Below are 16,554 nucleotides of genomic sequence, written 5' to 3'. Positions count from 1 at the left end.
GAGAGAGAAGAAAGAGAGAGACCAGAGGGAGGGGGGTCTAAGTGGTGAGTGAAGAAGGAAGGTGAGAGAGAGTGTGGTGTGGTGTTTGTTCGCCTCAGCAGGAACAGCAGTCAGTGGAGGGAGTTTGCGTCTGTGTGTGTGTTTGTGCCATGCCCCAGGAGTAATGGACTCCCAGAACCGGGCTGCACTGGACATCTCCACCCGGAATCCCCAGGAGGACTTTGAGATTCTGCTCCGGGTCGGTGGAGGCACCTATGGCGAAGTTTACAAGGTCAGAGATTAAAACAACTCACAGCCAGGACATTTTCAGAGAGTTTTATGCTACCTTGTTGTTGTGCTTTTAACTTTTTTGTCATGCTTCTAATGGTGGCATGTGTTTCGAATGTCAATAGTCTGATTAACAGTAACATTTTCCATTTAAGATTGTATTTGTGGGGGCAGGCAATGGTTTGATTTCATGTAGGCCTAAATCATGTCTCAAGTAAATTAACCCTGTTGGATTATTTCATTCACATTCTCAGGGAATTTAGACTTCGGTTTTTTTGTAATTCCTGTTAAGTGGTTTTAGAAAAATATATTTTAGATTAACTTTTTTCATATACAGGTTTCCTTTGTCTCTTCATCTTTCACTTTTGGTTAATCAATATGGCCCTTTATATTACAAAAGTGTATTACATTAAAGCACACTTGTATCACTCTTGCTTTATCTCAGTTCTGTGGAATATGTTTCCTCAAATAGTGAAAGATTGGCTCATAGCTCACCAGGGAATAGAGGTTGATCTATGTTGTCTTTCTTGAGGTAACTGAGTCCTATACTCTTACCATGAGGTCAGTTGTGTTTACCCCTCACAGCTCAACCCCAGCCAGTTACACTGGGGCTTTGTATGTAGCAGTTTTGTTCATGGGCAGAATGTCTTCTCAGTCAGTAACTGTGTTGGAACAAGACAAATTGTCACTGCTCTGGAGAATTCACTGTCCTAAAGACACATTTATTGTGACCACATTAGATACACAATGTGTTAACCTTGAATCAGGATAGGTGCGTAAAGGATGTGACCATGAAGTGAGTTGGAACATCACATCCATTAAAACAAATACAGGAGCTTAATCATTGATATGCATGGATGTTGGGTCGCAATATAAAACTGTATCCTGCAGTAACACTTGTTTTCTACAAGTTGCAAGGACACATTCTATCTCTGAGTAAGTCATATTGTCGCCTGTCACAGAACTTTGCAGAAATGCAGTGTGCTTTGCACCTGTTTGAACACCACATGATGAGTGTGCTATTCAGCACCAGCCATGATCATTTCATTCAGTTGCTATGTGCCTTCTCTGTGTTGGACGCTAATGCTACAGTATAGCATGAATTCAATGTGAAGCACACCGTTTTAACTTTTATTCCATAAGGAACATTTGGTGCAAATTGTGTATCTTATGTGGAATGTATACCCCTTTCCAGGATCCTACAATGTCAATAATGGTATTGTAGAAAAATGACAAAGATTTTACAATATCATGAATGGCCTTACTGAACGAGCATTAGCAGAGTATGCCAGCTGCTATGTTTAGGGGCTTGCCCACTGTACATGTGACTGATGCAAAGTATGAGGGATATGGAGCGCACTTCCTCTCCAGAGAGAAACGGAGGCCATCGATAGATTCTGCTCTATTTTCACAGTACTTTGCATTTTTTCAACAACTTATGGTAGCAATGTCTGCAAACAGTTTTTTCTGCAAAGTGAATAAATACACATTCAAAGCATTGAAGCCACAAGGGCTTTCACAATAATACACTCACCCACAGGCACATACACACAAGCCGACACATACACACACATAGACACACACACACTTATCCACTCTCTAAGGCCTATGTGTTGATTCAACAAGCAGACTGAACACTGATGGAGACCTGCAGATGCGGCAGTTTGCTTACCCACAGTGTCAAGGAAACAGGCCAGCCTTGAGTGAGCATTTTAATTTTTTATTTTACCTTTATTTAACTAGCATGTGGGGGAGAGGAAGAACATGTTTGGTTTGCATGCTGTCTACGTTAAGTGTCTGGAGGGGCTGGGGTGGGGGCGGTCAAGGAAACAAAAATAACACCAGAAAAATACCTGGACTTCTGCCAATGTTTGTCAATGTCTCATATGTTCATTATCGTGGCAAGTTGTTCTTGTTGGGCAACAATATGAAGCTAAGTAATTGAAAGAGCTGTGGGGTTTTATGTGTTGGTAACTTTGTATTCCTGCTTCGGCACACTGTTCTATGAAAGTAGAATAATTTTTTGGGTACACATTTAGCTAAGACTCTTGTTTCAACTTCAACTCCTATCCTCTATCTAGGTTAAATCCATTTGAATTCAATCACTTTTTAATAGCACCCCTTTTGATTTGAACTAAACCTTCCAAACATACAGTATTTGCCCATTGTAGAAGTTGTCATAAAAGTGACTTTTTGGACCTGAATGCCAAAACATTCAAGAAATAAAGGTGCTCAAAGTTTACCTATTTTGTATACCCCACCATACCACGAGACAGTGATCACTGGAAAAGATAAACAGTTGAGATTTATTTCATTTAAAAGCTTACAAACAGGTTTTGTCAAAAGGTTTTATAATTCCTTGAAAAAAACAGTTTTTTTTATAACAATTTCATATTTTGATAACCTTAAATGTAAATTATCTAAAAATACGTAAATCTTTTTTTTCTTCTCATATTTGCATATGTTGTAGCTTAGACCCTATTTTACATAATCTGAGGGTTTGTGTTGTGTCTGCCATCAGTTGAGGCACAACATGCTCTTGAATACAGGGTAGGTGTCATGTTTTGGCTGATAAATGTACTAAAATGGGAATAAAATAGAAATGGTACCACAAAGATGGTTGGAGGTCCACACATCATAGAATGTTGACGTTTTTTGGTAATATCTGTTGTTTTAAATAATTACGTCAATCCTCCATAGGAAAGTATTGAAATCCTAGAAATATAGATGATAGAATAGACATTTAAGTTGACATTCGACGGTGGGTGGACCGGCGGCCATCTTTGTGGTAGTAATTAGAAGTAGAAATGTAAATTCTATTTAAATGTCAATGGTGTACCAGCTAAATTGCAGTGGTCTGAAGGGGTAGGTCCATTCTATGAAAAAAAAATGTAATGATTGAAATGATACCCACCCTGTATTCAAGAGCATTTTGTTTCTCAACCGATGGTGGGCTCAACACAAAAACCTCAGATGATGTAAGGTAGGGTCTAAGCTACTACATATGGAAATATGAAACAAATCTGAGTTCACGTGTTTTTCAATAATTTACACTAAACGAAAATTTGTCATAATCTTAATTTTAAAAATATTTTCCAAGAAGTTCTAAAATAGTTTGACAACCTTGTTAGTAAGCTTTTAAATTATATCAAATTCCACCGTTTATCTTTTCCAGTGATGAAGACATGGATGACTCATAGTATGGTAGGGTATGCCAAATTTGAGCACCTCTATCTCCTGAATGTTTTGGAATTCAGGTCCAAAAAGTCACTTTCTGACCACTTCTTCCATGGGCAAACATATATGGATACTTCCAAAAAGTGGTTGAATTCAAATGGATTTACCCTCTATGGAAGTAGACTTGTTTTGTTTGTAAGCAGGGATCCTACTGATGTGACATTCAGAAGAACTACTTACACAATCTCAAGTTCTCGATGCAATAGAATTTATCCCACAGGCTCAAATGCATTGACTCATCATGTACCAAACTAAGAAGGACAGGATAAGGTTGAGTTTCAGTCCGAGCCACAATACTTATAATTCTGAAAACAGTGGGTTACTGTAATGTGTCTCTGCCAATAAAATGCACTGACATGCTGTGCCAGGTGCAATCTTTGACAACAGGCCAGAAAGTGGAAATAAAGAAGTGAGAGAGTCATTGGTATTTATAGTATCTACACTTCACAAGAAATAGTGTGTGTGTGTGTGTGTGTGTGTGTGTGTGTGTGTGTGTGTGTGTGTGTGTGTGTGTGTGTGTGTGTGTGTGTGTGTGTGTGTGTGTGTGGACTTGTGTGGACTTGTGTGGACGTGTTTAACTAGACTTGTAGAAGTCCCCACAAGAATAGTAAACGCAAAAATTTTTTGAACCAACTGGGGACATTTTGTTGGTCCCCACAAGGTCAAATGCTATTTCTAGGAAGTTGAGGGTAAACGTTAGAATTAGTGTTAGTGTTAGAATTAGGTTTAGGGTTAGGGTTAGGAGCTAGGGTTAGTTTTAGAGTTAGGAGCTAGGGTTAAGGTTTTTGGGTTAAGGTTAGGGTTAGGCTTAAGGTTAGGGTTAGGGGTTAATGAAAATAGGATTTTGAATGGGACTGAATTGTATGTCCCTACAAGGTTAGCTGCTCAAGACTTACACTGTAATGGTAAATGGTGACAGGTGACCTTCAAGAGTGTCCCTGTGTTTGAACTTTTTGAACTCATAACACAACTTCCTCCCAGTGGTACTTCACAAAGTAGAACTGTAGATGACCTCTTACTTTTTGTTTAGCCAATTTTTTTCTCCCTTACTCTTTCCCAAAGTTTTCAGAGTTAAAGAGATAAATCACAAATCAGTCTAACCTATACACACATACACACACACACAAACTCCTCCGCCCAAAACATCTTCTGCATTCGCCTATTTTTATAGATTTAATTTGAGGGATCATAAGTCACTCATCATTATCGACTGCTGTGCTTCTTAAGACATTTGTCACTTCATCCTCTATGAGTATAAGAGCTGGTGAGTGTCTGCATCTGTGTGGTGTCAATCTGTCAATAATGTCAGTGACGTCACCATGGAAACGGCCTGACTTCGATCACAATGTTTCCAGTGGTCTGTGAGTTTTGTGGCTTTCCTTCAGTGACCATCTCTCTCCACTCAACCCAGCCCCCCGCCAGCTAACCCCACCCTATTGTCTGCCTACTTTCCACTGTGCACACCCAGGGGCTACAGTTGAAGTCGGAAGTTTACATACACTTAGGTTGGAGTCATTAAAACTCGTTTTTCAACCACTCCACAAATTTCTTGTTAACAAACTATAGTATTGGCAACTTGTTTAGGACATCTACTTTGTGCATGACACAAGTCATTTTTCCAACAATTGTTTACAGACAGATTATAATTCACTGTATCACAATTCCAGTGGGTCAGAATTTTATATACACTACGTTGATTGTGCCTTTAAACAGCTTGGAAAAATCCAGAAAATGATGTCATGGCTTTAGAAGCTTCTGATAGGCTAATTGACATAATTTGAGTCAATTGGAGGTGTACCTGTGGATGTATTTCAAGGCCTACCTTCAAACTCAGTGCCTCTTTGCTTGAAATCATGGGAAAATCAAAAGAAATCAGCCAAGACCTCAGAAAAAAATTGTAGACCTCCACAAGTCTGGTTCATCCTTGTGAGCAATTTCCAAACGCCTGAAGGTACCACGTTCATCTGTACAAACAATAGTACGCAAGTATAAACACCATGGGACCACGCAGCCATCATACCGCTCAGGAAGGAGACGCGTTCTGTCTCCTTGAGATGAACGTACTTTGGTGCGAAAAGTGCAAATCAATCCCAGAACAACAGCAAAGGATCTTGTGAAGATGCTGGAGGAAACAGGTACAAAAGTCTCTATATCCACAGTAAAACGAGTCCTATATCGACATAACCTGAAAGGCCGCTCAGCAAGGAAGAAGCCACTGCTCCAAAACCACCATAAAAAAAGCCAGACTACGGTTTGCAACTGCACATGGGGACAAAGATCATACTTTTTGCAGAAATGTCCTCTGGTCTGATGAAACAAAAATAGAACTGTTTGGCCATAATGACCATTGCTATGTTTGGAGGAAAAAGGAGGATGCTTGCAAGCCGAGGAACACCATCCCAACCGTGAAGCACGGGGATGGCAACATCATGTTGTGGGGGTGCTTTGCTGCAGGATGGACTGGTGCACTTCACAAAATAGATGGCATCATGAGGTGGGGAAATTATGTGGATATATTGAAGCAACATCTCAAGACATCAGTCAGGAAGTTAAAGCTTGGTCGCAAATGGGTCTTCCCATTTGTTGTGGCAAAATGGCTTAAGGACAACAAAGTCAAGGTATTGGAGTGGCCATCACTAAGCCCTGACCTCAATCCTATAGAAAATTTGTGGGCAGAACTGAAAAAGTGTAGGCAAGGAGGCCTACAATCCTGACTCAGTTACACCAGCTCTGTCAGGAGGAATGGGCCAAAATTCACCCAACTTTAAAAAAAAATCACTTATTGTGGGCTACCTGAAACGGTTGACCCAAGTTAAACAATTTAAAGGCAATGCTCCCAAATACTAATTGAGTGTATGTAACTTCTGACCCACTGAGAATGTGATGAAAGAAATAAAAGCTGAAATAAATAATTCTCTCTACTATTATTCTGACATTTCACATTCTTAAAATAGTGGTGATCCTAACTGACCTAAGACAGGGCATTTTTACTAGGATTAAATGTCAGTAATTATGAAAAAATGAGTTTAAATGTATTTGGCTAAGGTGTAAACTTCTGACTTCAACTGTATGTTTAGTGTTGTTGTGTCAACCAACAAACAGGGTCTCACATTGGTGTTCTCTAGTGTAAGTCGGGTGTGTGATTGGGCAATGCAGAAGTAAATAGGACAGTCCTGGTAGGTGTTTCCTCACAGCAGACCACAGATCTTTTTAGCACAGTAAACAAAACAATGAACACCACAGTAAAGCAACACCATATCAACTCTCAACAGATAATGAACACAGTTTTTCAAATGAAAGCAATTGCCGCATAAACTCATAGACCCAACATGATCTGTCCTGAGGTCAGTAAATCAGGTTATACTCCCCTTCCATAACAAGTCCACTGACTGATGCAGCTGTCTGTTACTCAGGCTCGGAACAAGCAGAACGGGGAGCTGGCGGCCATCAAGGTCATCAAGATGGAGCCAGGTAAAATAACCTCTCTCTGTTACTACAGATACTAGAGACCACACATGGGCTCAAATCAATTATTTATATATACACTAGATGACTGATATGGGGCGCTGTGTTGACATGCCTCCATCTTGGTACTCCTCCACCGTTGTAAAAAACGTTTTGGAATCTATAGAAATGCATGTATTAATGTCAAACATTTTTTTTGCCATGTTTATTCTATTACAGACACCTTAATGCATACTTTAAATTAAAGTATGTGAGCTAAACATACACATAAAAAAATATCTATATATTTTTTGTCCTTAAAGTATGATTTTTTGAGATTACTAATGTTACTGTCCCCACTACAACAACAACAAAAATACTTAAATACATGTAATTTTGTCCTTGAAACATTTAATTGAAATACTGTAGAATTCCATTCATTCCTATGGAGGACAGCTCCTACTGGGGAGTGCCAAGATGGCCGACCGGTGGCTTCGAAGCCTCTCAATGGCCAATGCAAAGCATCAGCAATCCAGGGTTTATATACATCATTGGTTCAAATACTATTTCATATCTTTCAAATACTTGCAGCGTTTGCTTTAACCTGTCTGGAGTGCCAGGTGGGTGGAGTTTGGTCATTCTAGACATTTATATTGGTTCCATCACAACAGGCAGGCTTAATTGAGCACAAATATAATATTTGAAATTATTTCAAGTAGTATTTGAATCCAGGTCTGAAAGAAACAAACCTTTCGATCCACATTGGTATCAGATTTCCAAGGTAATGCCGTTGTCAAATGTTACCGTTCCACAAAAATAATTGGTTACAAACCAAGATGATGTTGTGGTGCTATATTGTGACATCATCTGGCATCCATATACATTGCAGTGTGGAACATGGTATAAAATGATATGACATTTTCCCACACAGATGAGGACTTCTCAGTAATCCAGCAGGAGATCGTCATAGTGAAGAGCTGCAAGCACCGCAACATTGTGGCCTACTATGGCAGCTATATACGGTGAGTGGGCACTGAGCAGGCCCTGCCACACACAGCCACATATCATAGTCTAGTTGGAATGGGATGATACAGACTAATTGGGAATATTATCAGTTGTGATCATGATAAAGTTACTGGGAGTATAAACCTTTAATATGACAGATGTGTGTGTGTGACATGCGTGTGTGTTTCCAGGGCCAACACGCTGTCGATCTGCATGGAGTTCTGTGGAGGAGGCTCTCTCCAGGATGTCTACCATGGTGTGTGTGTGTATGTGTGTGTGTGTGTGCGTGCGTGTGTGTCAGCTTAGGTTGATTTGTGATGTATTAACTGAGAAAACTCTGAGGAGGAAGGTGAAATTGTTAGACTAACAAAAGGTGAGAGGTGATCAACAGTATGTGTGGATGAAAGAGACATAAAGCTGTTTGATCAGGCTTTGACTACAGATCAGTCTCACAACCAGCAGGGTTTACTCTGTGAAGTACCTCTGGCAGGAAGTTTTGTCACGTTAGCATGTGCACATAGTTCAAACACAGCAACACTCTTAAAGGTCACCTACACTCTTGTAAAAAAAGGTGCTATCTATAACCTAAAAGGGTTCTTCAACTGTCCCCGTAGGAGAACCTTTTGAAGACTCTTTTGGGCTCCATGTAGAACCCTTTCTACAGAGAGTTCTACATGGAACCAAAAAGGGTTATCCTATGAGGACAGCCGAAGATCCTTTTTGGAAGACTTTTTTCTAAGAGTGTATCACCATTTACCATTACGCTGCAAAACCCCTCCGCCCAAAACATCTTCTGCATTCGCCTATTTTCATAGATTTAATTTGAGTGATCATAAGTTACTCATTATCGACTGCTGTGCTTCTTAAGACATTTGTCACATCGTCCTCTAGAGTAATGTGTGTGTGTGTGTGTGTCTGTGTGGGTGTGTGTATGTCGGTGAACTGGAGCAGATTACGATCTACAACTGTGACAGAGTTTATAAAACAGTGTCCTACTTCACACCCTCTCTTCTCTCCCTCTAGTGACCGGACCTCTCTCTGAGCTTCAGATTGCATTTGTCTGCAGGGAGATGTTGCAGGTTAGACCACTCATATCACACATTACAATATAGCATGGATAACATGTCACTTGGCTGTTTTAGGTAATAGTTTTGATATCTCCAGCTTTGATATCAACACGTAACAGTGTACTAACTGTCTACCTGCAGGGTCTGGATTACTTACATGGCCAGAAGAAGATTCACAGAGATATAAAGGTGAAATGACCAGGGTTGACTCCCTAATCTGCTAGGATGAGTTATGCCTCTATAACGGTTATGAATGGCCCATAGGGGCAGGCGCCTATCTCCTGTTTCAGTAGCATGAGGAAACTTGATGTACTAGTACAACTCCTAGACAGGACGCTAGTCTGTCGCTATGGGCCGTTCTGGCTCAGACAAGGCTTGCTTTAAATTATGATGCAATGTTTGTTATGTTTTCATGGTGTCCAGACAGCATATACTGTACATATTGCTCTGTCGTGATCGCTTTTGTCTCTTCTTCCTGTTGTCCAGGGTGCCAACATCCTCCTTAATGACCAAGGAGAGGTGAAGCTAGGTTTGTGACTGTGAAGCCCTAATGCACTCATCAGGAAGTAAATAATGACACTGAAATCATAGATTTTTGTCCTCACATTAAATAAGTGACGTATTTATCTGGCTGTTTAGCGGACTTTGGGATTTCGGCACAGATCACGGCTACTCTGGCACGGCGGATGTCCTTCATCGGGACTCCTTACTGGTGAGGTTGAAGGTCAAATGAGTCCCCTCCCTTTGGCTCTTCTTGAGGTTGTATCTGATGTCAGATGGTCTTGATGTTGATGGTAGTGGTTGCGGTTACCCGTGTCTTCCAGGATGGCGCCAGAGGTGGCTGCCGTGGCGATAAAGGGGGGTTACAATGAGCTGTGTGACGTGTGGTCTGTAGGAATCACTGCTATCGAGCTGGCTGAGCTGCAGCCCCCATTGTTCGATGTGCACCCACTACGGTAATCACACACACACAAACACACACACAAATCATTCCTCTCACAGACACACACACATGCACACGCACACACACACACAACATTCCTTCTTACATTCACACTCCCCACAGAAAGAATCAAGACGTTCCTCTTTCTACACCCCCTCATGTTCCAGTTGTATGTACATTCATGCATGCCGTTTACGCACATACCGTTTACCCACTTTTTTACATTTCATTTCACCTTTATTTATACAGGTAAGTCAATTAAGAACTAATTCTTAGTTAAAATGTCGACCTGTGATGACACACACACACACACCCACAGACAGACAGACACACAAACCTCACATCAAAGTCTTGTCTTTTCTCAGGGTGCTGTTCCTCATGTCCAAAAGTGGCTACCAACCTCCTAAACTAAAGGAAAAGGCCAAATGGTATGCAGTAAAACCATTACTATCCACCTGAGCTGTGGCAATGATACTTGTATTCTTAAATTCCGTCAATTAATCTACAGTCTGTAATATGCTGTTGGTTAAAACAACAGTATTTTCTTCCACCACTTTCATGTTAGGTCCTCGATTTTCTATAACTTTGTCAAGGCAATGCTGATCAGGAACACTAAGAAGAGACCCAGTGCCTCAAAGATGCTGACAGTGAGTAAACCTCAAGAAACTCAGAGAATGTCTCTCTTCTCTGCTAGATCTCACTCACCCACCGGTCCTCTTTCTCCTTCCCTCACTTTCTTCAAATGCACTAGCTACAGTAGTGAAAGATCACAGGAGTGCAGCAGAGTAGTCTGTCTGACCTGTACAACAGAGAAGGGGTGAGAAAGGCAGAATCCATCCTGTCTGACTGTTCCCACCCCCTACAACATGAGTTCCAGGTCCTACCCTCTGGCTCCCAGTGTAGATTCCCCACTGTTAAGTCTAACAGGTACAGGCACTCCTTCACCCTTATGGCCATTGCCCTTTTCAATACAGGGAAGAGAAGGAGGTAGGCTAGGGATGATGATGATGTTGAGGATGACGACCGTAATATGTTGTTGATGATGGTGGTGTTGACGCTGATGATGTTGTTTTTTGTTTTTGTCGGCATGTTGTCGATATGTTGTTGACTAGATGATCTGAAAATGCACTGAGCACTTTACTCATTAGGTGACTTTGGCTTGCTATACTTTTGTGCTGCTGCTAATGTCAGTCACTAGTAGGCCTATTGTATACACTCAGTATACCAAACATTAAGAATATGGTATTGATATTGAGTTGCACCCCCTTTTGCGCTCAGAACAGCCTCAATTATTCAGGGAAAGGTGTCGAAAGAGTTCCACAGGGATGCTGGCCCATGTCGACTCCAATGCTTCCCACAGTTGTGTCAAGTTGGCTGGATGTCCTTTGGATGGTGGACCATTCCTGAAACACACCAGAAACTGTTGAACGTGAAAAACCCAGCAGCGTTGCAGTTCATGCCACAAGGCCTAAAAATCCTTCTTTAACCCGTCTCCTCCCCTTCATCTACACTGATTGAAGTGGATTTAACAATTGACATCAATAAGGGATCATAGCTTTCACTTGGATTCACCTGGTCAGCCTATGTACACTCAGTGTATGTGTCTATTGATGGCTGCCCTATGACTTCCTGTACTAGCACACAAATAAAGTTGAAACTTGAGCTCATCTATTCATCTCTTGTAATCACTGTACGCCTTTTTCTCTCCTTGATTTCCCTCTCTTTCTCTCTCTTTCTTTCTCTCTCCCTAATTCCTGCAGCACCTGTTTCTGACCCAGCCGTGTCTGAGACAGGATCTGATCTTGGATCTGCTGGAGAAGCTGCGTCACCCTGAGAAACTGAAGCCCTCGCTGCCATCTGAGGAGGAGGACGTGGAGGTCAGAGCATCACACACATACCCTCCACAATCAAACACACACACACACACAAACACACACTGTAATATCATATAGTAATATACCTTGTATACACAATACACATTAATGATACACATCAATAAACATGATCACACATTGTAAAAGACATGTAAAATGTAAGAATGCAGTACTCATGGCTATATGGTGATATCTCCTATAGGTTGTGGTACCCGGCTCCCTGAGAAGGATTTACTCCATTAACAGACACAACCAGGCAGAGAGAACCAACTCTGACATCAGCTGTGAGATATATATATATATATATACAGTGGGGAGAACAAGTATTTGATACACTGCCGATTTTGCAGGTTTTCCTACTTACAAAGCATGTAGAGGTCTGTAATTTTTATCATAGGTACACTTCAACTATGAGAGACGGAATCTAAAACAAAAATCCAGAAAATCACATTGTATGATTTTTAAATAATTAATTTGCATTTTATTGCATGACATAAGTATTTGATACATCAGAAAAGCAGAACTTAATATTTGGTACAGAAACCTTTGTTTGCAATTACAGAGATCATACGTTTCCTGTAGTTCTTGACTAGGTTTGCACACACTGCAGCAGGGATTTTGGCCCACTCCTCCCTACAGATCTTCTCCAGATCCTTCAGGTTTCGGGGCTGTCGCTGGGCAATACGGACTTTCAGCTCCCTCCAAAGATTTTCTATTGGGTTCAGGTCTGGAGACTGGCTAGGCCACTCCAGGACCTTGAGATGCTTCTTACGGAGCCACTCCTTAGTTGCCATGGCTGTGTGCTTCGTGTCGTTGTCATGCTGGAAGACCCAGCCACGACCCATCTTCAATGCTCTTACTGAGGGAAGGAGGTTGTTGGCCAAGATCTCGCGATACATGGCCCCATCCATCCTCCCCTCAATACGGTGCAGTCGTCCTGTCCCCTTTGCAGAAAAGCATCCCCAAAGAATGATGTTTCCACCTCCATGCTTCACGGTTGGGATGGTGTTCTTGGGGTTGTACTCATACTTCTTCTTCCTCCAAACATGGCGAGTGGAGTTAGACCAAAAAGCTCTATTTTTGTCTCATCAGACCACATGACCTTCTCCCATTCCTCCTCTGGATCATCCAGATGGTCATTGGCAAACTTCAGACAGGCCTGGACATGCACTGGCTTAAGCAGGAGGACCTTGCGTGCGCTGCAGGATTTTAATCCATGACGGCGTAGTGTGTTACTAATGGTTTTCTTTGAGACTGTGGTCCCAGCTCTCTTCAGGTCATTGACCAGGTCCTGCCGTGTAGTTCTGGGCTGATCCCTCACCTTCCTCATGATCATTGATGCCCCACGAGGTGAAATTTTGCATGGAGCCCCAGACCGAGGGTGATTGACCGTCATCTTGAACTTCTTCCATTTTCTAATAATTGTGCCAACAGTTGTTTCCTTCTCACCAAGCTGCTTGCCTATTGTCCTGTAGCCCATCCCAGCCTTGTGCAGGTCTACAATTTTATCCCTGATGTCCTTACACAGCTCTCTGGTCTTGGCCATTGTGGAGAGGTTGGAATCTGTTTGATTGAGTGTGTGGACAGGTGTCTTTTATACAGGTAACGAGATCAAACAGGTGCAGTTAATACAGGTAATGAGTGGAGAACAGGAGGGCTTCTTAAAGAAAAACTAACAGGTCTGTGAGAGCCGGAATTCTTACTGGTTGGTAGGTGATCAAATACTTATGTCATGCAATAAAATGCAAATTAATTATTTAAAAATCATACAATGTGATTTTCTGGATTTTTGTTTTAGATTCCGTCTCTCACAGTTGAAGTGTACCTATGATAAAAATTACAGACCTCTACATGCTTTGTAAGTAGGAAAACCTGCAAAATCGGCAGTGTATCAAATACTTGTTCTCCCCACTGTAATTATTTATTCTTTCCTTTGTGAACCTGTCCAGGAAATGTAATCGGTTGTATAGATGTGCGACTAATCACTGGATTTGTGTGTGTGTGTGTGTGTGTGTGTGTGTGTGTGTGTGTGTGTGTGTGTGTGTGTGTGTGTGTGTGTGTGTGTGTGTGTGTGTGTGTGTGTGTGTGTGTGTGTGTGTGTGTGTGTGTGTGTGTGTGTGTGTGTGTGTGTGTGTTATCAGTGGAGCAGCTCTACACCAGGAGGCCAGTAAAGACAGCCTCACCAGAAGCAATGGTAAGTGTGTGTGTATGAGTATGTGTGGGCAGTGGTGGAAAAAGTACTCAGTTGTCATACTTGAGTAAAGGTATAGATACCTTAATAGAAAGTTACTCAAGTAAAAGTGAAAGTCAGCCAGTAAAATACTACTCGACTTAAGTAGTACTTTAAAGTATTTTTTACTTAATACATTGCATAAAAAAACATGAGCTGGCGCACACCCAGAATAATGGTTTGTGTCGAGGTGCTGACTAACGGCGAATAAACTATAAACTATCAAAATAAAGGAGATATTATACATGGAGTGTGTGACTTTCTTTATTTTGATAGTTTATACTTAATACTTTACACCACTGTACCTGTGGTGGTATCCATGCCTGTGCATCACTGTGCTTCCTAGTGTGGATACAAATGTATGCCTGCGTATCTTATTGATCAGAGTCTTCTGTCATTGTCTTTCTGTACTTCAGGTACGGTCTACAGTGCAGTGGCACACACTGGGATCCACTGGCAGCGACAAGAGCCTAATCAGGTATGGGGATTACTGCTCAGCAAACCAATAACACACTGACTGATGTCTCCATCATCTCCAAGTCTTCCACTTACAGGACAAATTATCCAATGAGTAATGAGGAGACCACTATTGACTACCGATCTTATCTGGCACTGTGTTGATCTCCTTCCCTTTCTCTCTTCCCCATAGAGACCAATGCATGGACTCAGATGATGACTATGATGACGTGGACATGTAATCATAACGCACACTTGACTATTCATTCATTAGTTTATTGAAATATCTTCAGTTGTACATTTATCTGAGCTGTTTGACAACCCTCTCTCCCTTCTCTCTATCTTCTTTCCACAGTCCGACCATCTGCACCAGAAGGTAAGCAAGCCTACTGAGACATACTTCACCCATTCACTCTCATCTGTATTTCTGAGCCCATATTCATGGATCAGCACCACCTCTCTTATCCATTATGATAAAACTGATCCTAGATTAGCACTCCTACTCTGAGACACTTAGTGAATACAGGTCCGGATGTACACTCTTAGAAAGAAGGGTTCCAAAAGGGTTCTTCGGCTCTCCCCAATGGATAACCCTTTTTGTAAAGGGTTCTAGGTGGAACCAAAAAGGGTTCTTCAAAGGGTTCTCCTATGACAAATAACCTTTTTTTTCCTGTGTGTACTGTATTTCTCGGTTGGGATGGAGTGGATGGACTTGGTTAGGTTCTGAACAAATGGAGTAAAAACTCACAGACAACTAGTAAAAAACTCAAACCAAGTTTATTCACCCACTGGGTCAAACAGCTGTCTTATACACATGTCACGCTTCACATATCACTGTTGTTGACAACACACATAACCAAAATGATTCACAATTGTCTTCCTATTTCCACATAATCTGTCACAGTTCCCCGCCCCAATAGGGCATAAACCAACCTCTCTCCTTATTGCTACTGCTAAGACACACAAATCATGTTCAAACAACGTTTGAATATCTTGGATGGGGCTCTCATCCAGAACTTATAGGCAACCTTTTATCACCATCCACATTCCCACTCACTGACCATGTTTCATCAGCACAGATATTCTCAGATATCTCCTATTCTCCATCGTATGCACTTCTGTCCTTTGTCCTTCTACATGGGCTACTTCTCTACAACCTTTCGTACTAGTACACAAGCATGACAATTTATCCATACACACGCACACTCTACGGCCTCACGGCCACCACGGCTGGGACTTTCGTCCCAACTACGGATCTTGCAGGGGAACAACCCCACTAGGGACCTATCCTACACGGAACCTACCCTACACTGTAGTGTCACCCACGAATCTAGCAGAGAACCAGCTCCACTCGGGACCTATCCTTACGGAACCTACCCTACACTGTAGTGTCATCCACGGATCTCGCAGAGAACCAGCTCCACTCGGGACCTATCCTTACGTAACCTACCCTACACCAAATATTTACGACTGGTCATTACACAATGAGCCTACTGAATAAACTCAGGCTTTCTAGGTCCGTATCCTATAATTGGTTCAGCCTACGACTCTCATCTTCCCAAGATGTCAGAATGAATGGTAAAAGGTATAGGAACTGTGCCTACCTTGTTTTTAGTGCCGGCTCCTGTTTCACTGATTCGGACTCTCTAGTTCGACTGTAAATCGTGGTGAATCCTGCCGACAACGCCAACTGTTATGTTCTGAACAAACAGAGTAAAAACTCACGGACAACTAGTAAAAAGCTCAAACCAAGTTTATTCACCCACTGGGTCAAACAGCTGTAAAGACATGATTACACAGGCACATATATTTATACCCCCCTACTAGGAGTCAACTCCTTGCACATCTAGACAGCCAATACATCTCTATTGCCAGTCAGTTTTATGAAATGTGATATTTTAATTGTATATAACTGCCTTAATGTTGCTGGACCCCAGGAAGAGTAGCTGCTGGGGATCCTTAATAAATACAAATACAAATGGGACAAAATAGACAGGGTTGGCTTAGAATGTTGACAACGTAAACTATATT

The 16,554-nt window shown here is 41.6% G+C and overlaps 1 protein-coding gene across 4 annotated transcripts in view; it reads left to right on the top strand.

Annotated features, from left to right (window-relative positions):
• Nucleotides 1-16,554, top strand: part of LOC139548988 (mitogen-activated protein kinase kinase kinase kinase 5-like) — a 22,586-nt gene continuing 6,032 nt past the window's right edge. Inside the window, exons 1-17 of one of the 4 annotated variants that reach the window (XM_071359008.1) lie at nt 1-271; nt 6,918-6,975; nt 7,880-7,970; nt 8,145-8,209; nt 8,977-9,032; nt 9,162-9,209; nt 9,507-9,549; nt 9,660-9,732; nt 9,845-9,976; nt 10,329-10,391; nt 10,502-10,610; nt 11,724-11,840; nt 12,040-12,121; nt 13,979-14,031; nt 14,484-14,545; nt 14,717-14,761; nt 14,879-14,899. In XM_071359008.1, coding sequence (XP_071215109.1) covers nt 164-271; nt 6,918-6,975; nt 7,880-7,970; nt 8,145-8,209; nt 8,977-9,032; nt 9,162-9,209; nt 9,507-9,549; nt 9,660-9,732; nt 9,845-9,976; nt 10,329-10,391; nt 10,502-10,610; nt 11,724-11,840; nt 12,040-12,121; nt 13,979-14,031; nt 14,484-14,545; nt 14,717-14,761; nt 14,879-14,899 — 1,226 coding nt within the window. In that variant the 5' untranslated portion in view covers nt 1-163. Of the gene's footprint in view, nt 272-1,825; nt 1,971-2,897; nt 3,251-6,917; nt 6,976-7,879; nt 7,971-8,144; nt 8,210-8,976; nt 9,033-9,161; nt 9,210-9,506; nt 9,550-9,659; nt 9,733-9,844; nt 9,977-10,328; nt 10,392-10,501; nt 10,611-11,723; nt 11,841-12,039; nt 12,122-13,978; nt 14,032-14,483; nt 14,546-14,716; nt 14,762-14,878; nt 14,900-16,554 lie in introns of those variants that run through there. The other 3 variants (XM_071359009.1, XM_071359010.1, XM_071359011.1) reach the window with 3 other exon arrangements.

The sequence above is a fragment of the Salvelinus alpinus genome, chromosome 22 (genome assembly GCF_045679555.1).
Source record: "Salvelinus alpinus chromosome 22, SLU_Salpinus.1, whole genome shotgun sequence".
Lineage (NCBI taxonomy): Eukaryota > Metazoa > Chordata > Actinopteri > Salmoniformes > Salmonidae > Salvelinus > Salvelinus alpinus.
The sequence above is the reverse complement of the archived record's forward strand: the minus strand, read 5'-3'. Positions and strand labels throughout refer to the sequence as shown.